Here is a 26,508-nt window from a genome sequence, read left to right as displayed (position 1 = left end):
GTAATCTGCAAAAAAATCAGTAATCTCCAAAACAAAATGTATAAATACGACTAATACATATTACAAATATGGGAAATAAAGATGTATTATCTGTAAATTTACTAAAATAGTCTTTAGAATAAAGTATCTAATCGGTCCAGAAGGCCAGCAGACTATAAATACCAAAAAAAACACTTCTTGATACAATATTATTCATGTAAATTCTGTTCACATTTGTTGTCAGCAGTGTCTGCCATGCAGATAGGCTTAATACCCAAATGGTGCAACTCAAATGTAATACGATTGAAAACAGAACTCAGGAAGCTCAATAACTATATGGCAAATCTATTTAGCAGACATGATTAGAGTAAAAAGTCTAAGATGAGATGTCTCAAAGGACACAGTTTAATTTCAATCTCAAGGAAGTTTTCTAAAATATACAAAACCCACTGTCTACTGAAACAGTAAATACTGTAATTTGAGGGAAGTAGCCTGTGGCTTATGCATATACATTTGCCTTGTCGCTAAACTCAAAAGTGTGTTTAACATCAACTGCGTAACTGAGCTTGCTTCTGTAATACCTTCAGAAATGATGTTATGTAAATGAGTATCCATAATCTATGCCAAAAGACTTCAAATTTATCTTGTCTACTTTCAGCAGTCTAAAAGTTAGCCTAGATTTGTTTTCTAAACTTTCTACTGTCAATAGAGATGGGGTAGAGTGATCTCACATAGCTAAGGATGAGGTTTCACAAAAGTTTCATCTCTCTCCACTGATTATCTAACTTAGATTAGGTACCTAATAATAGACTGCCTACCTTAATTTCATCTATTTTGAATATTTAGATTGCTGCATCTTTAAAGGGGAGAACTAGACAAAAAAGTCAGGGTGAGAAAATGTACACAAGCACCAAATGATTATAAAGTCATCAGCAGCTTAACCAATTAATTTTTTAAAAATTCTGTAACAAATGCATTACTTTTTTTTTTTAAACAAAGCACTAAATTAGTTATGGCTTCAAGAATAAGTGAAAACATGTACAGTAAGTTCAAGTATTTAACTGATTACCAGACCAACACACATACAAAAAGCATAATTTAATTATCAACATTTTGCAGTGAGTAAGCATTAACAATGAAATTTTTAACTGTCACAAGTCTTTATGAATATCTAAAAGCCTAATACAAATATCCAAATTAATACAGATTAGTCATTTAAAGTGTTACCAATAAGACCTTCAGTAACTCTGCATTAAGTGCTAACAAGCCCTTTCTAGAAGAATATTAATTTACAATCATTCTTTCTAACAATTCTTTGTACAGTAAAAAAAATTAGATTTGTGTTTTTCTCCTTCCCTTTCCCACCCAACCACCCACATAGTTTTGCTCTCAGACTGAGCTACTAGCCAATCAATCAAACCTGATGGTAAAAATCCTTTCAACCAAGGGTCCAAGATCTTAGTTTTTAGCATCCAGCTCAAATGCTCTTTGGGACTAAAATCCATGTTTTTGTATAATGTGCAAAGTGCAAGTTTTCTCCAGTGCTAAAAGAAGTGTGTGCTGCTAAGAACTTCACCACAGAATAAAATAGTAACAATTAAGACTTTTTGATTTCCAATAGCTCTGTAACGGACAAATGTTAGATGATGTTTACAGGAATGACAGATCAAGTGGATTATATACCGGTGCTTATTAGGTCAGGTACTTTCTGATTTCATTAGGCCAAACCAATGTTTTTACTCAAGTTCTTCAGTTTCCTCTGTAAAAAGGTCAGCCAAATCTGCCACTGTCAGAACTGAGGCTTCTGACTGTTTCATGGAAGAGCTCGTGTGGCTGTGGGAAAAAGTTGCATGCAGACATCAGAGAAAGAATCAACTTAAGTAACAAGCTGTTTGAACTAAAGACAGACCACATGATTCAGAGTCCAATAACTGTTCAGCTTTGAAGCTCAGCAGGAAAACACACTTTCTATCAGGGAAAATACACACACTCGTCAGCTACTTCTTTTGCACATTCAGAGTAAGATAAAAAGTCCATCTACTGTCCCTAACAGTGGTCGACACCAAACATTGCAGAGGCAGCAGAACATGGGATAATCTGCTTTGCCCTCTTAACATTTAAGGGATTGGCTTTAGCTTCCAAGCATTAAGGTTTGATATTACTTTCAAAACATAAGCCCTCATTGGATCATTCAACCACTGGATATTTATCTGAATTTTATATGCAAAAGTAGTGCTACTTTACAGACAGGGAAACTGATTAAATCATTATTTCGAAGCTAAAGCTGAAACCTTTCATGACTACAACCAGAGATACGCATGTAAATTTTTAGTCTCATAATTTGTAGCAGCCAAAAAAAGGAAAAATAACTAATTTTCTTAAACTAAGGCCTTCCCCTAGATTTGTTATGTGTATACAATACAGTTAAAGAGGTACAAGTCTCTTATACTTTCTGCATAAAGAATGCAAATACCACTTTTGTTCCACTCCCAGTCTGTCATTGCTTACATATTTTGAAAAGATAAACACAGTGAAAACTGCTTTCTGTGTCTGCACACCAGACTGACTTACGAGCTAGCATCTGGACAACTCTTGCACTGACTGCAAAACCAACCAGTGTGACATAGCACTGACAGACTAGGTTTGTAGAACTTAAAAATAATGAAAGAAAGAATTTGTGTCATATATTAGACTGTCACTCCAGTGGCAGACTTAGTATTACTTCATTAATTGCAATGCTTTTATACTAATGGAAATAGGTAAACTGAAAAGATAAATCATAACACAATTTATTAATTGGGCTTTTATGAAATAAAATATATAAAATATAACCAAAACATTCTCCAGAGAATTAAAATACCTTAAGCTTTAAGTTACAGGAACCAGGTTAAAAGATCAGTTTTTCAAGTCTTAAAACTTTTTGTGAATCAAAACAATTTGAAGGAGAACAGTTGACGTTTATATGTAAAATATGCATACCTAACTGTAATAAAAGTATGGTTGAGAACCATCTTTTAATTTTCAATGCAATAATGATGTTTTAAAAAAGTTCAACACATACCTTCTATCTACAGTTTTCAGCATAGTCTGCATTCTCTCTTCTATTGTTGCTTTTATCAGGAATCTATGAACAATGGTAGATCTGAATGTGTTTAAAAAAGAAAACAAGACCAGAAGTAAGCAGAAGTTATGCTGTTACTGTCAAAGTTTAAGACCCCATTTTTGTCTCATACTAATTATTTTAAGAGTGCTGAAAAAAATGCCTCTGTATTTTAAGCAAGTCTTACAAGGTAATTAACAACTTCCACTGACATTTAAGGATGCTTAGTGCCTCCCAGAGCACACACTTCCACTTGGTTGGATCACATACTAAATGAATATAAGCTGTATTAACTAAAATCCTGAAGCAGATGCTGGACAAAATTCTGCTTTCTGCGTCCCTACCACAAACAAATAGTCCTCAAGAGCCTAGCCTGTCATTTAATCACATTACTTTGGCCCACTGGTTATATACAATGTTTATACTGCATTGTCACAAGTCAGTCCAAGAGACAGAGCTCAGTGTGATGGATAATTAAAGCTCATTCCCAGAATTTTAACAATATTGTTCTTGAAGATGAAGATGGCAAAATACTATAAATTTTTTTAAAAAGTCAGTAACTGTAGTCAGTAAACACAAAATTGTAAACACTGGTAAAACATAAAACCCAAAATGTCAATAAACATAAAATGAGAACTCCATTTACAAAATAAAATTTCAAAAAGCTGTAATAAAAAAAATAAATGTCAGGCACAAGAAAATGAAATGGAAAAAGTGTCATCTCCAAAGATAAAAATGAAAAATCACTCCAGGGTCCCCAATATAAACATTTTTCAAGATACGAACGCTTCAAAGTGGTTGGATGGTTTTCAGATCTTAAGTTGAAACTTTGGCAGGTAACATTACACAAAGAAATGCTGGGGGAATACTTTGTGATTCACAGGCAAAGGTCTACCCCCCCCCCCCTCCCCAACCCCCCAAAAAAAAGAAAAAAAGAGAGAAGTAAATAAGAACAACTGAACTGGTAATAGTTGCACCAGTGAAACTAAACAGAGTATTCCCTTATGCTCAGTGTACTTGAACAGAGCCCTTTTTCAAATAAGCCTTGCTTAAGTCTTATTCTTAAGAAGTACAGCACACATTCTTGCTGGTTTTATTGCAAGGTTTTTGCCAGACCTTTTGTGCCAGCATCATGTAGAATTATAATGCAGGCTGTTGCAATCAATCTTTCCTATGCCCTCACTATTAATTCAAAATCTTTACCAACACACCCAAATATCCACCTGTTCATAAACATTCTTTCGCACGCATGCTCATTCATGCCCTCTCGCTTTGTCTCCATTTCCAGAACACAAACCCCACTATTATTCCAGAATATTATTATTCCAGAATTGATTCCAGGTATTTTTCTTCTTCATGTACAGGGGTTTTAAATTATTTTTTCAAGTGACATGAAAAGGACAAACTTTCCAAAACCTTTGTTAAGCATTCAGTACTACCCATGTAAAATCTACAACACTGAAACAAACAAAAGGTATGCAAACTCATTAATGTCTTCAAAAAGATATAGACAGGGGTGAGGGCAGAATTGTGATTTAAAAACTAATCAGTTCTGAAAAGTGTGCACTATAACTTTCTTTTGGGGAAAAAAACCAACCAACCAAACCAACCCACCAAACAAAACAAACCCCCAACAACTTATACAGCTCCTAGTCTGGAGCTGGAAATGACCACCTAGAAGGAGCCTCTGAAGGAAACTAGGAAGGGCTGTGCCTGAACTTTAGCCACATATGACATAAATGGCGAGTTGCTCAGACCTGCAAAGCAAAGACATTTCTGGACATGCTTACAAGCAGAACTTCAAAGTTAAAAACCAAGGCATCAACGGCGCACATAAAATAGGGCAGCAGCTGAACAAGGTTTTTCAGGATTTTGGACTGAAGAGCCTACACTCTTCCTAAATGCAGTTTGCTTCTGCATCTTACCCCATAGCACAGAAGAACTCCCTAAAATACACTGTGTATTTTCAGCAAACTTTTTGTTTAATTTTAATCTTTCTGTCCCTCATATGATCATCTTTAAAAACAGGATTCCTATGAGTACCCTCATCTCCAAACCTGAGAAGTTCAGTGAACTAGATTTATTCTGATTGCAGTATGCAGTTCTATTCTGGGCCATATCTAAACCACTCAATGCAATTTTAACTCTTACTTTGTTTGGCCAATACGATGTACTCTGCCAATAGCCTGTAGCTCATGTGCAGGATTCAGAATGGGTTCCACAAGCAGAACGTGAGTTGCTTCAATGATGTTTAGTCCATTGGAACCAGTGTGAAGAGGCAGCAGCAAAATATTGATGTTGGGATCATATTTAAATGCAGAGAGATTTTCCTAAAAGGCAAACATTACAGCAGCGTGACAGGAGTTCCTCAATAAAGACTGGGGGGGACATCTCTATATTTTCAAGAAATTAAACAGCTACTACAAGCCCCAGAGTAACAATCGTGCAAGCCTGACTGATCCAAGACCTGTCATTCCGGAACAGGTACTCGACAGATATCAGGAAGGCAAGAACTTCTTGCAACACTGATCGGCGTGTCTTATCCTTAACATCCATGCCAATGCTTCTTTCTCAAAAATGAATGTACTGTTTATCTCCAAAGACTTTAAATTGTGGCTTTTTGTGATTATAATTTTCAGAATTAATGAGTTGGAGATCAAAGCTTCTGCCAAACAAATTTGCTGCTCTTTCAGTTTCTCAAATGAAGCAATGAAGTAAAAGGATCAAATTAACTTCTATGAACTGTAATTTTCCCCACTGAAAAGAATTTTAAGAAAAATATCCTTTATGTACCTGAAATTTACTAATTCCATTGATCTGAGAAAAGATCATGTTGTTGTCATACAAAGCTTTTGAAATTATGTCCAACACATCTTGCCACTGTAAAAAAAAAACACACAAAAAACCACACAACACAATAAAAATAACTCAACATTACAAACAACAATGACAACTAAAATATACTAACTTCCCTAAGAAAGAGGAGATAAAAAAGCCTTTCATAATACTAGCATTTGCAATTTTAAAAGTAGTAAAAAAAAGAAAAAGAAAAAGGATTTGTGTGCCAGGAACCAAATCTTTCATAAAACAAAGAAATGTAATTAAAAAGATCAGCTTGAATAAAAGAAATTGACAGCCATCACAAAAAAGTTTTACAATGTATCAAAAATATCTGGACATTACATTTAAAAATATCTAGAATTTCTAATGCTCCCATATAAATCTAACAGTTTGCCCTTTAAAGAAACAAGCTTTTACATCTGTTGACTACAATCATTGTTCATGTCCCAGTTACATGAATGGCCTTACAAATTCTCAAAACAATCAAGTGGCTGTACAGAGTGATTCAACATTTTGGTAGCTAAACTAATTCCTGAAAATATTATGACCGCTTTAAATGACCCTCTCCCCCCCCCCCCCAAGACAAGACAGAAAATGGCTATTAATACCGTTGAGAAAACTAAGGATTTAGCCCCTGGATCTTTAAATTGAATTCTCTTCAGTGTTCGGACCACAGCTTCCACTTTGGTGGAGTGACTTCCCTTTGAAAAGTCAAAGAAGAGCATTAGTAAAGTAGGATATGAACTCCTTCCACATTCATTGCTTTATTAACTACTGCTATACTAGGACTCTTCCATATCCTACACAAATTTAAAAATTAGCAACCTGGAGGAAGGGCAGGTTAAGTAGCACTGAACTGCTTTTATACCTTCCTTATAACACACTGCTCTAGGATCCACGGTGTATTACAGCACGTGAAGTACCCAGAAAAACGAAGTGCCACACAGATACACTTATCTAGTTCTGCATGAGATGGAATGGATAGCCCAAGCAGTGCAGTTGCACCAAACATGCCAGTTAGGCCTCCTGAGGTTTAACTGGGTGGTACAATCTTTAAAGAATCTTCCAAACGCACACTTAAATTTCCCTCCCTTCACACCTCTTGAAAACTGGCAATGAAAAAACCTACCTGAATGCTATTTCTGTTGGTTTTGTTTCTCACTAAACTTATGCTCAGTACTATGAAGCTCGTTAATTATATTTAAAATACAATTAAATTAATTCTTGAAGGATTACATGCTGCAATGAAAACATCTTCATATTCTGCATTCAGAAGTATTTCAGTGCTTAGTGAATCCAATAATACATTCCACTTCTTGTCCACTTTGATTTCTGTATGCCTCCCTTTCCCTTTAAGTCAAGGATTCCGAGAAACAGTTCTTTAGTATCTCCCTCTATTTCCTTCAGTATGTACTTTGTATTACAGAAATTTTACCTAATGTGTCGGTTTATTTTTAAGAAGCCCTTATTTAATTCCTTACTAGTTCTTACATGCATAGTAATTTCAAGCTGTGCTAGATTCAGCTGGACAAATATTGTTTTATTTCTGTCTGCACCTGTCCTCTGAACATTGAATTAACTGTGTTGGCTTGCTACAATGACAGATCAAATTTGCTGAAGTTATGCTGCTTACAGAATTGGCGGGGAAGGATGTCAGCAGTCTAAGCACATGTTGGGAACCAATGCTGGGCTGCTTGATCATTCATACGTTATGCAACTAAATGAATGCTCCAGAAATACACATAAAAGACTTTCTGCACACTGTTTTACCAAAGACTGCAATAAGCAGCACCATTTTATTTTCCAGGGTCTTTCGTAGTGATTCCAACTCTGTCATAGACATAGAAATAAACCAGCTTTTTTCATGTCATCTCTGTTGCACCTGGTAGACATTAACACTGTTTCCAAAAGTCAGACAGACCATTAAAAATGCTTATGTCAGTAGGTGTTATGATCTGCAAAGATGAATGACACATTTGCAGCCCTATGGCAGCTGCCTGCCAATCATAACCACCTACAGTTAGGAGATCCGAGACTAACTTTTGGTATTTCCTATATATTCCAGGGTCGTTTCTGTGCTTTTCTGATACCATTTATCTCTGATTCAACGATGACAATTCTGGCTAATTTGCTCTGTCTTTTCCTCAGAGACTTTTTTTGGACCTCACCATAGGTCCTATCTTTCCCTGCTATAAGAGCTACTAGTTTTAGCCACTGTTGTTTTTTCCATCCTTCAGGCTTCCTGTGAATCAGGTATTACAAATGTGACTTTGTATAAGATCAGAGGAACTACAGCAAAGAAAAGAACAGCACAATGATCAAAGTGGTTATAATCTTTTTGCTCCTTTTTTTTTTAAAGAAGATAGCTAAGTGTGCAAAGTTCTCCATCCCTCCACTTACATTATATTAGGCAAACTGTATTAGACTTGTCATTGAACTAACAATTGACTGAAGCTTTAATTCACAGTACACACACAAAAAAATAAATTTTGTTCTCAGTATTTACAGAGAGATGAAACTGATACAAGTACCCTTGCTTTTATGAGTTCTTGGCTTTCAGTCTGTCTTAAAAAAATCTTACCCCACTCATTACCCATATACCTTGAGTTTGTAATTTTGTTGAATATCCAGATGAGTATTTATAAACAGATTAGCTAGTTCAAATTAATTATGGAACAGCACACATTAGAATCAAAACTGCCCTCTAACAAACAATTTCTGTCTTGGATGACAGGCTGGCAATACCCACTGTAATACTGAGCAGACACTGAAAGCTTTTACAGAACCAAAACATGCAGGGATGCCAGTAAGCACTGTCTCAGTATAAAATGCTCCCATTTACAGCAGTCCTTTTGCATCTAAGGCATTAATTTAAGATGGCTAGTGCTGGTACAATAAAGAGCACAATGTATATGACACAACAGAAGGGGAAAAAAAAAGAAAAAGGAGAGAGGCACTGCATACTGAAAAGAGACCAGAGGGACTGAGAAAGTTCAGATGAAAATATAAATGCTAAAAACACAGAAAAAAAAAAATCACAGTTTTCATATACATACTGCAAGATACTGATCTTAACCTCAGTATTCTATAGAAACCATAGTTAGTTATTCTTTCTTAACTGTTCTTCAAGGAATATGAGGTAGAAATTTTTATGTTTAACGATGCTGCTTGTTTTGATAGTACATACAGTGAAGCCACAGTATAAATTGTTAATTTTTCATTAAATAGGAATGGGCCTTGCTCTAGATGACATGTGAATTCACACAGAATTCATATTTTTGCTTTGCCTGAGGTTTTTGATGCAGAAATACTTCAAGAAAACACTATAACCTTTTACACAGGACAGTAGATGACATTCTTTGTTTTATCTATGAAATTTAGTTATCCTACTTATTTTTTAGTCTAACTTATGAAACAGTTGAAATTTTCTTGTTAGAAACAGGGTGATATCTCTAAACTGAGGAAATAACCTGTTAAAAAACACGTACAAAGTGAGGTCCAAATAACTAGCACTTCAAAAACAGAGCCTATTCACTCCCCCTAGTGCCAGATGCCGTCAACTACTTCAAATCTAATAATTTGAGTTAGGAAGCATCTACCCATAAAATGGCATTCCAGTTGTCCAGGGAGGGTGACATAACTAGTTGGAACATGGTAGCATTCATTTCAGTACAGGCCAGCAACCCTAGTATACCCGCAAAATTCAAGGAGACTTGCACAGATACCATGAAAGTCTGTCAGTGCATTTTGTTATTACTTTTAACTATGCTAACCGGATTAAAACTACAATTGATATGTCCAGCTGTATTATAACCATATTTTAATTTAAGATAGAAGTATCATCTAAATCAAAATACTACTAACATTAGTCTTTTACTTTTGCATTTTAGTCCAGAATCCTCTATTTTTTCCACAACTGCAAGAACAACAGGTTTTTTTGGTTTAACACTATTCTATAACAGATTTGTGCAAAGCAAAAATGTACCTATGCACTACATATGTATCAGTATTGCTAAAGACTCATGGAGATGCTGTCTCTTGCTCCACCCCTGCCTTCAACCCACTGAAAACCCTCTGTTACCAAGAAAAGTAGATAAAACAGTGGAATCAGGACTGTTTTCCTACATATTTGTGTCCAGAGGTTCATTAACTTTTGTCATTAGGAAGGCACACAAGTTACAAATAAAGTTCCCCCCCCAGACTTGAACTTTCAGATATCTTTTGTAGTAAGGGGAAAGTCAAGCCATAGTATTTTGCCAAGTAGGGGGCATCCTTTATGTGTACTGCTATTTTAAGGAGACTTGTAGAAAATTAATTGCCTTCGAAACTCAGACTCTCTGTCAAGCTGTTTGAAATTATCTAATGGGTTGCTAAATTAAGGGAGAAGTCTAAGATAGTACAGTGAAAAGACCTCGTCTCCTCAGAAAGCCAGGCTAAAAGCAGTAAACACAGAAAGTCACAGTAGAAAATACAGCTACCAGTCTTCAACAGAGCTGTACATTGTCAGTGGAAAGCCTTGAGAAAGTAATTGCCCAGGTAGGGAGCTGTTTTAAGACCAAAAGTCACTCTTTATTCAGTGATCATCTTTTCAGTAGGTATATGTATCCGGTCAGTGAGGCTTTAACCAAATACCAACAAGTTTAAAACACAGATAGGCAAGAAGCACTAATAGTTTTTCCAAAGTTTTCCTTTTGATTTTTCATACATAAACAAACAAAAACCCCCAAGAAGAATACTGGCAGAGTATCCAGCTGCATAGAGTCAACACTCATCTAGCTTACACCACACAACTAGATCAAAAGAACTGATATGAGCTTGAAGAAAGCAGCCTCGCAACCATATTATTGATGATACACTTGTAGGGAAAAGAGAATGTCCCCAACATCGCACCAGAGAAACCTTTCTTCAGACAACAAATTCATAGTCAACAGGTTCCAATGAAAAGCATTGGTTTTGATAAATAATTTTTTATGGGATTAAAATATTTCTATTTTCTCTGCTGTGATTTGATTTATTATTAATAAAATTTGGGTCAAGTTACTGAATATACTCATTAGAACCTGTCCACTAATTTATTAGTGGACTAGTTAGATGGAAGAAGCATTGATATAATCTCCCTTCAGGTTTTTAGTGTTCATTCACCCCTATTAAAAAAATAGTTGGGTTTTTTCCTCCTCATTATGGTCTGTACAGCAGACAATATTACATAGATATGCAAAATGCAAAACAACTACTCTGCTTCTCAGGTAGCTCAAGAAACATTCCAGATGACTAATCTTAAATTCAGAATCAGCGTTTATGTTCTCTGGCTAACAATGAAGACTTACCAATTTAAAATATTTACATTATCCTAATAGCCTTATAGTACATGCAGCTTTCTCAAACTACTCATGCCAAGCAAAAATAGCAAAACTATGCCTCCAAAAAGCCTCATCTCTCCTTAGCTACAAAAAGTCAAAAACATCACAACAAAAACCCCCAAACAAACCAAATAATCACCTGCATACAAACAACATTGATTTCTACCCAGTGTCAAATGCTTAAAAATCATAACTAAAGCTCAGCGAAAGCTGTCTCTACTTATACCCCAAGACAGCATTACTTTAACAGATGTGTAATCTTGTAATCCATCTACAAGGCCTTTTCTCAGGCACATTTAAAGAGTAAGTGTTAAAAAGATACCCTCTTTCACACCATTTCCTTTCATGTTTTGTTTCTGAAACTCTTGAAAGTTATGAAAAGGGTAGGTTAAAAAAAACAAACCCTAAATCAAACAAAAAACCAAAAAACCTTTTACTTGACAGGAAAATGTGTATCCTTCCTTGGGGAAGGATGCAAAACCATTGATTACACTATAAGAAAGGCCTATATACATCATGTCCAATTCAAAAGAAAAAGAGCTATACCTGTTAGAAACAAAACAAATCATAAAAGTGAACCTACTTATAAAACTGTATGGTAGAATTGACTGCCTAAATGCAGTACGCAACAAAACACAACAAATATACACTGCTGAAAGTTTGGCCACAAAGCTCATATAAACAACGTACCTTTACAGGAATATCATCCTCTTGGTTTGCAGTTTCTGCAGTAAAGACATACGATATTTCTTTATGAGATGTTGTCTGCCTGCAAATGGCACATTTAATTGAGCTCCGGCGGGTGCCAACACTATACTGTTCTATGATGATAGCTATACACTCATTACAAAAACAATGTCCACATGTCAGCACCGCCCACTATGCAGGGAATTGAAAAAAAAACAACACAGTATCAGTTTTGGACCAATGCAAAAGAAAACAGTGTAGTAGTACATGATAAATTACATTTTTACAGAAACATTACTTTATTTTCGTGAAACTCATCAGATTAAAATTGAAGAATTTTAGAATTTTTAGCACTCCAGCTGCTAAAAAGCCTGGATTTCAAAGTTTTCCAGCACAGAAAGATTCACAATCCACAGAAGTTATCTGCATTTATTGTTAAATTTTTTGCATTTTCCCAGTTTTAAATTCGAGGAAAGACCATAGAGTCTTTCATTTCTACGAAGGATGATTCTTAATGCATAGGTTAAGTACACAGATTAAGTATGTACACCATTTTTAAAAAAGATTACACAAATGTTTGTATTGGCCTTCTGTAGAAGTCTTTATACATTCATACTAGATCAGTCTTTATTAACAAAGTCCTAAAGAAAGCGCTTTAATTTTTACCTATTTTTAAGTCCTAGACACGATCTTTGAATTTAAGAGGAAAGAAGATTTTGAACAGAGAGGCTTAATCTGTTTTTGACAGAAATGCCTTAGAAACGAAGGATTTCATTGCAGAAGCTGTACTTCCTTTGCGGGCCTAGAACATCTATGTGTCAGCTGTGACCTTCTATAACAGGAGTAACTTGTAAACCAGGGTTTTTGCACCTAGAAATAGTGTCTTACTCTGTACTAGTCTGTTCCATAAGGCCATTTTAAGTGGAAAAAATAAAACAGTTTTCATGGGTGCAAGAAGCAGAGGGAATTGACTAAACAACTGATTATCAAGCAAAAAGATCTTCTAGGATTTGTAAGGTTCTTTCAATCATGCAGAAACAGGATGCAAAGCATTTTAAAAGTTCCTTATTTTTCCTTTCAGTGAGCTCCTCCAGCTCTGAGATGAAGCATAATGGCAGTTAACAGGGCAAACAACTGTTCGGTGTAAAAACCTTTATCTCCCTTGGAGGAAGAGCAGAGAGAGCATTTTGGAAACATAGCAGGACACCAGTTTGTGCTTACACATGTCTATAAACCTAACAGAGGCTAAACCACCTTAAAATAGCTACCCTAAAAAAAGAAAGCCAATTTAGTTTGACTGTACAGGTGTCCTTACATGTTTTTACATAATGCATGGTAAGTAAAGTATAAACTATAGCTTTGTACTTTATGATATAGATCAATTTTGATTAAATCTCAATTAAATTTCAGCTCCTGCAGTTCAGCAGGTAAGTGGTAGGGTAAGAAGTCCAGATTGCCAGTCCTGATTTTATTGTTTTTTACTACTGTTTAAGTGGCTAATATCCATTTTTTTGAAGCCTAGATGAAAAAAAATACCATCAAGAAGAGCAGTTATAGTAAAATACAGTTGTATACTATAGAAGCTTATCTATTTCTTCATTCTATTAGCTTATAAATGGGAAAGAAATTTTTCTGACAAAAGTATGAAAGCAAAACTTCAGAGTTATAAAACAATCAGCAACACACATTTTTGGAACACTTTTGTTGAAACACTTAAGCACTGATGTCAACAGCTAAAGGCAATAGAGGCGCTTGCATCTGAGCAAGATGTTATCTCACGGGAGAAGCTGGTTGGTACATTACAGGAAAGGGCTTATTTCCCCTGTTTTAATACAATGTTCATTTAAAATCAGATGTTGAAAATTTGACACACAGCTGACTCAGATCTAAGTAAAGACATTGTAAAAACAAAGCCCACTGACTAAATATCTTACCTGTTTTCCTAGTTGACGTGCACAGATTGGACATGGTTCTGGGTTAACTCCCCCAGTAGTTTTATCCTGAGACTATAAAGTAGAAGAAAAAATAAACTTTGTGTTTCAAGAAAGAAAAAGTTATTCTATGTTTGAAAAAAGCTTCTAGAAAAAATGAATAATGAAGTCTTTAAAAAAAACCTGTGTGAGCAAATTAAAAAACATAATTCATGAAAAAATGAGTCTATCTTGAGGAGTTAAAAAAAATACCTTATTTATGTAAGTAAAAGGAGCACTACTTATACTGCAGTCCTTTGGATAGCATCTGCATCTCTACTACAGCTTTGAAAAATCCTGGGGAAATGCAAGCTTCAAACAAGAAACTCCTCATATTTTCTATCAGCTTCACATTGTTCTGAAAACACCGAAATATACTCAGTCATGCTTAACTATGCTTACTTAAGCATAATTGTACTTATGTGAACACTGTAATTAAAATAATGTAACATACATGGGGTTTGTCTGGTTTGGTTTTTTTTTTTTTAATATTTATTTAGCCCACAGACCTGCTTGTCCTTCCATTTAAGAAGGTAAGCTCTTTGTGAAATAGCAAGGGTACACGGAGAGGTACATAATTTTACAAGGCTTCTACTAAACATGGCCCAGTTAGTTTTAAAGAAAGTTTTAACCATGTAAAACTAGTTCATAGTTTTATAACTGTGTAATTAAGCAAATAGCCAAAATATATAATGTAATAAGTAACTTCATGGCTATGCAGTAACACAAAGAACAACCCACTGAATTTCAATGTCTAATGAATCTTTACAGAAAATATGTTTTCTTTAAAATGTAAGTTTTAAATGAAAAAATAGTATGTTTCTTCCACTAGGTAAAGAGTACATCACTTTCGTAAAGACCAAGGAACCGTAAACCTTACTTTCTCCAGATTAGTGAGATACAGAAGTTGTCCTAATTTCTTCTGAAGCTGTGATTTGGCAACAGCCTTGTCATTCAAAAGTTTCACTCGATTTTGCTCCACCTATGGAAACAGTATTAAACACATTAAAAAAGGGGGGAAAAAAATAGTTAAGTTTTACAATAAGGCTTAAATTCTTTTTTTGGCAAAATTCAACTGAATAATTCACTGGGGACAGACAGAAGAACAGGTCATGCTGTAAATTTAAGATGCACTTTACCCCAAGGAAAACTGATTAGCTATTCCTTTGCTGTACCCAATATGAACACAGTACTGCGAATGGGCTGAGACCCAGGAGATATACAAACTTGCTTTTTATTGTTTTATTTGCATTATTGGTTCTTTCCAGAGACAAAACCAATTTAAAATAATTTTTTTAAAGTTACTTAGAAATTTCATTCAATTTGTCACCTATCTTCTTACAGCCAAATAGATCCTAGATTCTACTGCTGGTTCCAAAAGCAATGTGTAAGAAACAATACTTTCTTTATACTTCTTAGAAGCTTTCACTTTTCATTTAACCTACACAAAGATAGAAATATCAAGCTGACTCTTTGTTAGATTAATTATAGTTGGTAGTGGTGTAGTTATTAGTAGTGCAGAAGAAGCAAGCACCTGAAGGATGACGGCCAAAGTAATGGGTGTTTCTTTTATGGTTGCAAATACATACATAAATCTTAGACTTTGTTAAACGTTTGTAAAGTGAAGTGCTCCATTTTAAAAATTGCTTTAATACACAGATGAAATATCTACTCCCCTACAGAAAGAGAAGAAGCACTTTTATCTAACACTGAATCTCAGTGAAGAAAGCAAAAAATGTTTCTATTGAAAACATATTTCTATTGGTAAAAAAATGAGGTTAAATCAACCTAGCATTTTCTCTATGTTCATGAACAGAAAGTGGCTCAGAAATTCCAAGATACTGTAAAAAGATTTATCTCTGAGGTTTTCATTGCTGTTTTTTAAGTCCTTGTGGAAAGTTGCACTACAGGTGAGAAATCAGGTCAACTTAATTTTCCACCAGCTTGGAAAACTGGGCAATTGTGGAGAAAGGTCCCAGAGACATTCACCTGATGCTGGAAGGACAGCAGTCTTTTGGAAACATGACACTCACAGTCAGAAGGCTGACAAAAATGTATCAAAATAAGAGTTACAAGCTTAAAAAGGCCCATACACTGAATGTAGAAATAGATAGAAACTCTTTACTCCACCAAGGCTTTCTGAAATGGACACAGAGGCATACTATAGACCTTATACATAGATCTAGACACAGATTTTATTTTTGTAGGAGGTAGGTTCTTTAAGGGGAAAAACCCCACTTCTTTCCTGCCAAGTACTTTACCTCATGTGGTTCTATGATGTGGAGAACTGGTGGATTTGGTTTTGGCTCATCAGGATGACGCACTCTCAGCCGTTCTGTAGCCATTGCCAATTCATCAATAGCAGACACGTGATCCCTAAGTACCATCCAATATTCATGAAGTAACTGTAAGAAAAACCCAAACATATCAGTAGCAGAACTGAATTGAATTCCCTTTATATAACTCTGCCATACAATGTATAATGTGAAAATCTTTCTGGAGTAAGGGATAATATTTCTTTACAGTAATTCAGGTACCACGACAACAAATTACAAAGGAAAACAAACAGTCTAGATATCATCTCACCTGCTTGCTTTTCCAGCCTCTCTTTATGAACAAGTATAAATAGCTGTGTCTCATTTCTTCTACAACTGTTACAATAACTAATGCAACTAAAAGTTCAGAAACAAAATGCCTTTCAAGACTAAGCAAATGCTGAATAAAATAAGGAAAAATGATTAAGCAATTTTAAACAGCTAACTATTATACTACTAAGATTGCTTCTTAAAGATGAAGTATGTTTTAAAGAAACATTAACAGTTTAAGTGGTCTTGATAAAGGCACAGACAAGCACAAGGCTATCAGATTCAATTCTCCCAAGAAAAAGTAAATTCTGGTTTTCTACAAAAGAAATGGCTACAACTAGAAGTATACTATACATATAAAATAGTATTTTTAAATTACTGATAATACTGTAAAATATTTCTTCCTGAGCTTTCCACTAGTTACGTATTTTATAAAAAAATCTTCCATGATCTTACTGAAATTCTAAGACCTTTTGCAAACACCAAAAATTTGTTTGTTGATTTCTGATTTTTCAATTGTAAATGTACTTTGAACACTCAGTTGCTGGCGGGCGTGCTCATTGTTTGGGGCTTTTCTTTTAGCTCAAGAAAGACTACAAAGCATTTGTTTTGAGCTATGCATAGACTACAAATTTAAAATTACTATGTATTAAACCTGGCATACAGGGTAAGGACAGAGAATAAGCTGAAAGGAGCTTACTCCCCCCCAAACTAAAGTAAACTAAGGGAGAAACTAAACTAAAATTACTTTTTTTAAAAAAAAAAAAAAAAGGCAGCTTGTTTTAGATTTAAGGGTTATTTTACAGAGTATCATCCTTGTAGCTCAATGTAGATTTGAGCAGTATGGACAACTGAACGAGTATTTCCAAATCACAATAGATGGAATCATAACAGCACTATTTTCATTCTCATTGGCATATTAGTCCCACCTTTTGTTTCCTAAAGTAAAAGGACATGAAGAGACTGCTCCCTTCTTGCAGCAGAAAATCCCCACAGGTAGCAATGCCTTGGTAACTGGTTACCTTATGTCCTCCTCCTTTTGTGAGCTGCTACAAGCCGAGGACATAAAATAACGAAGCATGAGAACAGCCAGGGTCATTATTCTCCAATCAGCATTTTGGTACCATAAGCAAGTGACCTGACTTTGTGAGAGCAGCACAATTTTATTAGGTGTTTAATAACTTTAACTATCAGATACCTAAATGCTGACTGAGATGTCATTTTGTTTAAAAAGGTTTTGCACTGTGTTACACTGTAACCTAGTAATTTTTTTTAAGGCAGCGCCAGATTAAGACTCACTCCTAATTAGCGCTACCAATTTCAGGAAAGTAGGTGATCAGTAACCAAGTTTGCTGAAAAAAGAAGACAGACTGAATTCCATTAGTTAATCTAAGATACATAAAATAAATAGTTCTCTCGAGTATCTTCTTTTCCTCTATGCACTAAAGCTAATAACAAATATCCAAATTCCTGGATAGCATACTTCCGCAAGAAGTATCTTTACTTTTTCAAAACCTCCTAGGATAAAGCAAGTTAAGTGACAATTTCCTAGAATCATAAGGCAGCAGCCTGGGAGAAAGATCACGGGGTGAAAACCCTTCAAGGAACCAGAATTTCCTCTGATGTCAGACCACAAAAGAAAAACACCAACCCCCAAAAAAGAGAGCGTACAAAAGAGTCAATGAACCTGGCACTACTGTACCATGTGTGTTCTACTGAAGCTGAAGTCTGTGTTAATTAAAAATGAGGAAGAGAAGCATTCAAGAGAAAACACTTTTGATTACACCTAAGCTGTAAGACAGGATGAAACCCTTGTGTGCAACAGCTATTCCCCCTTCTCCATCACTGGTATGTACTCACTGCAAGGAAACACAGACACACAAGAATGCATAAGGAAAGCCACAGTATACTCCTGCAGGTCTCTGATCCAAACAACATTAGACCAATTATTTCAGGTTACATTGTGTAGTAAACAAGATCCAGGAAATAAAGCAATTGTGAAAGGACATCTGTAGCTAGCACAAGACTGAAGGTAAACTGAATTACAGAATGGACCAACACTCGATTTGCTGAGTCTGGCTACATTCTGATTTAACTAACAGGCAAACACATTTAATTATATCTGCATACTGTCATAATAGATGCAATTACATTGCTTACTAATTTGCTTAGTAGCCAGTATAGCTTTTAGAAACTCTTAAATCATATACAAACCATTTTAAATCAAATCCTGTAATAAGCACTATGAAAAAGTTTTGTGCAGGCAAACCCTTATTTTAGGAATACAACTTAGATTTGTTCATATTCACCTTAAATTTGTTTATATTGCAGTAAATGGACTACACAACTGTTTCATCACCATCTCATTTACTGTACCTTATATTCCTTTTTCCATGCTTCAAAGAGTTCCAGAAATACGCTGCCTTCTTCGGTTAGCTTAACATCCATTCGGTGAGCTTTGGCAAAGGAGAGAATAGCTTTCAAGGCACGTTCAGTTTCACTGGTCGCCCACAGTCCTCTACTTGTGGTGGGCAAACGGTCATCAACAAGCCCTTCTTCATCTTCTATCATCTCTTCGAATATTGCCATTTGGCCTTTAACACTTCAAAACAAACCCAACATGATACTTATCACTGATTTTGTACTTCCACATCCATTTCTGCTTATTCATCATATACTTCAGCCTTCTAATATTTGATTAAAAAATAAAGCAAACCGAACAAATATAATAACTGTTTTATTACTTGATATCCCAAAAGCTTGCTTTGAACACAGTGACCTCAGTACCAGCAGTGAAATCACCGTACAGGTAATTTTGTCAGCTCAAAGTTACCGATAGCTTTTGTAAAGACTTATGCATCTTAATTATCTTTCAGTAGTTATTAATGATTAATGTCACATTCATTCTAAAAAATTGCAATTCTGACTTCCTAAATCAGCAAGAGTTGCAGTTAAAATCTGACAAAAGATTTGCTGTGTATTGCATTATTTAAAAACACTACAGCTTCCCAGTTCTCTCCTTAACAATGCTAATTCAGAAACACACTAACATTTCCTAATGATTCCAGCAATCATTAGGTAACAGAGCTCCCACTGGTAAAGACTTTTCAAAATGTCTTCTCAGTGACCTAATTTTTTAATCCAATTTTGACTTTGCAAGGGATATGAGAGATAAAAGTAAGAGAGAAAGCATGAAAAGGACATACTTCTCTCACACCATGTGCTGGTACAACCCTTCTTTCAGCTCACAGCTGCATTTATGTCTGAAATCTCCTCTCTCATTGTAGCTTTAGTCAAATTTTATTACTTTATGAATTATACAGAATTAAAAAAATAAATCTATGAACAAATATGGTTATTATACCACTCAACTGGAGTGCAAATAAATATTTGCACAAACAGGAATATGTGTTTAATTAGCATACTTATATTTATACACACACTTTCTGAACACTTCAATACTTCATTTCAAATGCATGGTCATATTACAGCAGCTTGAGAAAAAGTAGCATGTATTCATTCCTTGTACATAACTTTTTCAAACGAAATTTACATAGAAAACTAAACCTGAGTAACAAAATTGCTATCAAGGCCACTAGCAAGAAGTTGCTGTAATTTGTTCATAAAGTTATTTCAGAAACCTTAAAGTAGAAAATATAAAAAATCCATCTTTCACTTTTTTTAATAATGAGAAGTTTATAAAGCTATGAACTTACGTATGAGAAAAGAGCTTCGACTCGTATTCTGTGAACAACTCATCAGCCTTACAAAAGACACAGCTGCAATACAAAAGATTGGTTTCTGATGAATTCTGAGTGTTCCTGTTTTCAAAATAATTCCTGTAATTCCCTATTCCAACACATACAACCACACAAAGTGCTTAAAGAAAAGAACCATTTAAGTCTTATGTACGGTTGATATAATAAATGACAGGAAAAGATTTTATAAGAATTAACCCAATGATTCTAACAAATGGATCTGTGATACCTGTGTACATACAAACCCTGAGTACAGAATAAACACTTTTATCTCTTCTTATTTCAAATGAAGGAAAATTTAATAAGACACTTTAAAAGCATATTTTCTACTTTCAAGACATACTTGTTAAGCGGAAGTCTAACAGGTCGCAAATGGCAGAGTGTGGCAGCCTCAATAACCTGCTTAGAGGGAGGGCCTTCTAAGTTTTTCACTGCTTCTCTTACAATCTTCTGGAACTTCTTCACTTCCTCCAGCTGGGTTGTGAGCAGGTATTGAAGGCCTCTGCAGTCACGGAACCTGATTTAAAGAAGAAGGGAACTAACTGCATGCTGAATCACCAAATCCAAACTTCATTTAGTATTTTGAAGTAGAAGAGAAACAGCTAAATAGCAATCTAGGATAACATACGAAGTTCACATCACAAGCAAATGCTTATTACTACTACGTGTAATGCTGTCATAAATCATTCCATTGTATCCCCTGAGATGATGCCTGGTATTTGTAAAACAGAAAGACTCTTTCCAAGACTCGAGAGATGCGACCAAATATTAGTAGTCAACACCAACCTGCAACATTCTGGTTCACAATGCAAATCTACTAAAGGTAAACAACTGCACATACTTATAATCTTATTTGCGTCTGTTGGCCTACAGACTGATTTTCAATGCAGCTGTGCAATTTACAGCAGGCACATGCACCCATCACAAAAATAAACTGCATTTTGAAAGTTAGGTTTCAAAGGTAAAATTATTAAATGGACATGACAGTGAACTATTTTCCTAAAACCCAGCTGTCTTCATTGATTGGAGTGAGAACATGAACACCAGTTAAGCACTTCCCATATTGTGTTCCTCCTGTGAGCAGAGCTCTCCTGCTGAGAGTGCACCATTCATACAAGGTCTGGTATTACAAGACTGTGGTTCTACCCCATATGGAAAATTTGATCCAAAACATCCCTTTAGTAAAGTGTGGAGAGAAAAGCACAGGTTTAACAACACTACTAAAGTTTGGCATTTAATACGACCTACTTAAGCAATATGTATTTTAAAATAAAATGGATGAGTTTGCCTAACCAGGTAGTCTGAAAATACACATAATTTGCAATCACAAGTCTGTTGTTAATACTACCAGTTGCCACATATTCCAGATTTATATAAATCTCCCACATTATACACTGGATTAACCATCTCTAATATTCAACTAGAGATTAGCATTTGTTGCTCCTACCATTGACCAATAATACTTCATAAGACACTGTTTTTTCAAGTTTTATTGCATATGCTAAAATAAATTTAAAAGGAAATAAGTTTTATCCCTGTATTATAAAGGAAACAGTTGAGTTGCAGATAGCTTTTCCAGAGTTATACAACATGTAAGCAGCAGTAATTTAAAAATATACTTCCTAAACAGCTAATTTCAAGTGAGGAAAAAAAATTATCAATTTTTTCCAGTATAACATGGGCAAGCACATAGATAGATGCATAGGCATATGAGCTCAGCGTGAACATGCAAATAATCCTTTCCTCAAATTTATTTTGACCAGAATGAGATGCTATCATTGTCAGATAACACTTAACCATGAAACATTCATATCCAGACTTACAGACTCATTGAGGTTGGAAGGGGCCTCTGGAGATTGTCTTGTCCAGCCCCGCCTTGCTCAAGCAGGGTCACCTGGAGCTGGGTTGCCCAGGACCATGCCCAGATGGCTTTTGAGTATCTCCAAGGATGGAGAATCCACAACCTCTTTGGGCAGCCTGTGCAGTCATGCTCACAGTAAAAAAGTGTTTCCTGATGCTCAGAGGGAACTCCCTGTGTTTCAGTTAGTGCCCACTGCCTCTTGCACTGTCACTGAGCACTGCTAAAAAGAGCCTGGCTCTACTTTTTTGCACTGTCCCTTTAGGTATTTATATACGTTGAGAAGATCCCCCCTGAACTGCTGAACAGTCCCAGCTCCCTCAGCCTCTCCTTATATGAGAGATGCTCCAATCCTTTCATCATCTACTTGGCCCTTTGTTGGACTCTCTCCATTAGGTCCATCTCGCTCTCGTACTGGAGAGCCCAGAACTGGACACAAAGTACTCCAGGTCTGGCCTCACCAGTGCTGAGTAGACAGAAAGGATCACCTCCCTCAACCTGCTAACAACAATTTGTCTAATGCAGTCCAGGATACCATTAACCTTCTTTGCTGCAAGGGCACATAAATGGCTTTTGGTCAACTTGGCGACCATCAGAACCCCCAAGGTCCTTTCCTGCAAAGTTACTTTCCAGCTGGGTGGCCCCAATTATCTGGTATGAAGAGACAGAATTTCCTTCTTCCTTCTCAGCATAATTCTGAGTTTTGAAAAAAGAAGAGGTGCAGTTTTGTATCTTTATTTAGATTATTTAATAGAATTATGTTAGCTACTAAAAAGTAAAAGATATGCTTATTTCCAGCAGGGGCAAGGAATTGCCACCTTTTGGGATCACAATAACAGAGTAGTCATAGTGGAGGATATGTCTTTACATATTTAATTAAAAAACTGTGCGTATTTTAAGTGTTTAAATTTATATAAACATTAAATATTTATATACATATGTATATGCATTTATATACATATATTTATAACAAAAAATATGTATTTAACTGAAACACGATTAGGAAAGACTGTATTGAAGAGCATAAGGATTGTTCACACATCCGAGAAAACTGCCCAACATTAAACTGCGAGAGCACTCTCCTTCCTGCGTCTCCCTTTTCTGCAATGAACTTACAGAGCTGGAGCACAAAATGCACACGAGGGGGCTGGGAGAAAAAGGGTTTATTCAGCCTTAAAATGAGATCACTCAGGGGAAACCTTACTGCTTTCTACATTTACCTGGAAGGTACAGAAAAGACTGAGCCAAACTTTTCTCAAAGGCACATGGTGGAAGGACAAGATACAATGGACACAAGATGCAATACAAGAAATATTAACTAGATAGAAGGATTTTTAATTTTTTTTTTTTTCCCCACCAAGTGGGTCAAATATTGGAACAGGCTTCACATAGAGACTATGAAATCTCCCTTCTTGGAGACACCCTACACTTAACAGGACAAATCCCTGTGTAACTTGATCAGGCTGAATGTCTGAGCATGGGCCTTGACCTACAAGTTGGGGGCTGGTCTAGGTGACCTCCAGATGTCCCTTCCAATCCATTACTCTGTAACTGCCCTAGACAACAGTGGTACTGTTGTCTCTAACATGAAAGCAAAACATTTTTTTTTGCTCAGAAAAGCAGTGATGCTGTTTTATGCTGTTACACAAGGATTTTCTGATATTGTCTGTCTACTTTCCATTTAAGCAAGTAATTTTCTTTCAGAGGTTACTCAATTGTAATGCAATAAACTTTGCATCTTTCTTGCTCAGCAGTTTCATGAGTACAGAAGACTGTAAAACCACAGTAGATAATACAAAGGAACATTTAAAAGAATGCTTGTCTAGGAGAAAACCAATTCTCCTGCTTTTCTTTCCAAGCCTTCTATCTAGCTATGCTTTTTGGAGGACTGTTTTTGAAACTTAATTGCAGCCCAGATGCGCTGAAGCAAAAATGCCTGCTATTTAATTGCAACTGTTAACACAAACTGGTAACAGGACTTGAGCAGAACTAACTGTATTCATTAGCCTATTTTAGCTATTCTCTTACTTCTCTGCCATGGAGAGTTTATTAGTCTGCTGTTTGTAGTTGCAGGTTATTTCGTTTTGCACACGTTGAGCAAGCTCCTCATCAATGGCATACTGTATTGCTGTCTGGATGACATCCAACCACCAAGGAGAACCTGAATGTATCTGTATGCAAAAGAACAGATTTATCCATGAACATTCAAGGAACGACCAATTTACTCATTGCAGCAGAGGCTTATACTGCTCTTTAGGCCACACTCAAACACAGACTGGTAAATTCCATGTCAAGTGGAAGATGAGAGTATGCTTAAAAGATGATCTCCTTTCTGTTTGAGTGAATACATGATTAAGATTTTCTACATTCCCATCTACTTTCACACCTTCAAATTGCTTCAGCAGAGCTAGATTCACCAAGGCCATGTACATAGAAGAGCCATGTAGAGATAGTGTAATCTCAAAGTTTCCTCTTTCTCTCAAAAAGAAATGAAAGGATCATTTAATCAGAGAAAGCAAGGTCTCTGTGAAATTAATAGAGCAACACTGAAGTGACTTTATAATTTTAAAAGGTGAAAGAAGATGCAGAAGTTTACTTCCTCATGTCCCATTTGCCCCCATTTGTGTACTATTATGCAAGTGACAAAGAGCATTTCAACTCAGGTGTTCATCAATTCATTAAGGGTTTCCACATTTCCATGAAACCTGAGTTGTCATATTGACTAAACACAATTAAGCCTTAAGCACAATGACTAAATGCATGTCAAAGAACAGTTCCTTTGAAAGTAACTGAAATACCAGCTGATACATCACAGAACTGTTTCAAGGCCAAAATCTGTAACTCATTTACCTAAACTAGAGGTGAAGCACAGTAAATATAAAAATCAAGCACTGTGTTAAACTTTACTAGAATCATCACACCATGTACTTCTGCTTTTAGTCATCTGTTCATCAAGTGCCGTGTGCCTCTCTATGCAGGAAACACAGAATAAATACGTTTTGGAGCTCTGTGTGTGTGCACGCACATACGCTGCTTAAGTCCCATTCCAAACAGGCCTTCAAAGAACTGTTAGAGATAATAAACAGCTGGGGTTCTGGATAAACAGATGAAAATAATATTAAAAAAACCCCTCAGAATTCAGAGGCTAAATGCGTAAGAGGTACCTGCCTTTCTCTGGAGCTCCCGAATGGTCTGAAGAACTGGCTGTAAGGCCTGATGGGCTTCTGCAACTTCTGCATTGGATTTACTCATATAATGCTGTCGAAGTTGTTCTGCCTGTATGGAAATAAGAGCTTCAATTATGCACAAATCATATTTATGAGGAATAATTGAAAATGTAAAAACTCCTCAGCTACCACGATGTTTAGCTGTCTAAAGGTTAGCTACGTACATACTACCCACTTTCATTTGTAAGCAATATCTAGCATTAATTTTTTCTTCTAGAATCTAGCATTTATTAGTAAGCCCAAAAAACATTTGAGAAGACAAATGACTACAAAGATGCTAACTATGCAATTTTGCTTTTGGACAAGCCCAAACAACACAACAGGAATACACTGCATTACAAAAAGGAAATGGAATTTAACTCATAATTTTTACTTCTCTGTACATTAAAATATATTGTGTTGAATAAGCAAACAATAAAAAGATCCTAGAACAATCTGAGAACAGGACAATTTAACTTACACATAAAACATATCCATAAAAATAACAAAAAAGGTTTAAATTGTTATTTTTAGGTGCATCAGATTTTTTCATAAAAATTACTTCTGACAGTGAAAAACCCTCTTGGTATGCAGATGTCTCCACAATATAATCAGTACCAGTTTATTTGATATTTTAAAAACTAATGAACAAGTAACTTACATTTCTTACAGGTAACATGTACACACATACCTATCTTTCACCATTACGTTCCGATTTCAGTAGGTATCTTTATTTTGTGCATTTTTGGGTGTGTTTAAGTCTTTTTCTTTGCTACTGTCAAGATAATTATATTGTTGTTACAGATGGAGCTCAGTTTACCAGGAGTGGACAGCACTCTCAGGTATTTGGATGAGCTACTGGCAAAAGATAGCTAGAAAAAACAATCTCTGCCTCACATTTGTAAGCAAAATACAATTTTTTTTATTCTTCTCTTTACAATAATGTCAGGAGAAGGTGATACAAAAAGATTGCTAGAGTTACAGGTCAATAAAAAGGGTAGTATTTCTATGAAGGCAGGGAGAAACTCCTTTAAATATTTAAGGAGCAAGTCTCATTAAAACAGAAAAAAATGCTACCTATGCATAGAATCTGCATAAAAGTGATAAAATACCGCAAGATATCCGTAAGACAGATACTGATCACTACCACATAACTGGAGAGGC

General features: G+C 35.6%; 1 protein-coding gene across 5 annotated transcripts in view; it reads right to left on the bottom strand.

The window, feature by feature from the left end:
• Positions 1–1,062: 1,062 nt before the first annotated feature.
• Positions 1,063–26,508, bottom strand: part of SHPRH (SNF2 histone linker PHD RING helicase) — a 55,161-nt gene continuing 29,715 nt past the window's right edge. For 4 of the 5 annotated variants that reach the window (XM_049800557.1, XM_049800559.1, XM_049800558.1 and 1 more), the window contains 14 exons: positions 25,307–25,414; positions 24,167–24,309; positions 20,624–20,797; positions 20,239–20,301; positions 18,899–19,124; positions 16,199–16,342; positions 14,818–14,919; positions 13,902–13,973; positions 11,971–12,159; positions 6,529–6,621; positions 5,873–5,959; positions 5,231–5,409; positions 3,041–3,121; positions 1,063–1,812 (listed from right to left, as the gene is read on the bottom strand). In XM_049800557.1, coding sequence (XP_049656514.1) covers positions 1,716–1,812; positions 3,041–3,121; positions 5,231–5,409; positions 5,873–5,959; positions 6,529–6,621; positions 11,971–12,159; positions 13,902–13,973; positions 14,818–14,919; positions 16,199–16,342; positions 18,899–19,124; positions 20,239–20,301; positions 20,624–20,797; positions 24,167–24,309; positions 25,307–25,414 — 1,758 coding nt within the window. In that variant the 3' untranslated portion in view covers positions 1,063–1,715. Of the gene's footprint in view, positions 1,813–3,040; positions 3,122–5,230; positions 5,410–5,872; positions 5,960–6,528; positions 6,622–11,970; positions 12,160–13,901; positions 13,974–14,817; positions 14,920–16,198; positions 16,343–18,898; positions 19,125–20,238; positions 20,302–20,623; positions 20,798–24,166; positions 24,310–25,306; positions 25,415–26,508 lie in introns of those variants that run through there. The other variant, XR_007506047.1, reaches the window with a different exon arrangement.

The sequence above is a fragment of the Accipiter gentilis genome, chromosome 5 (assembly GCF_929443795.1).
Source record: "Accipiter gentilis chromosome 5, bAccGen1.1, whole genome shotgun sequence".
NCBI lineage: Eukaryota > Metazoa > Chordata > Aves > Accipitriformes > Accipitridae > Astur > Astur gentilis.
This window is presented reverse-complemented; position numbering and strand designations above follow the sequence as displayed.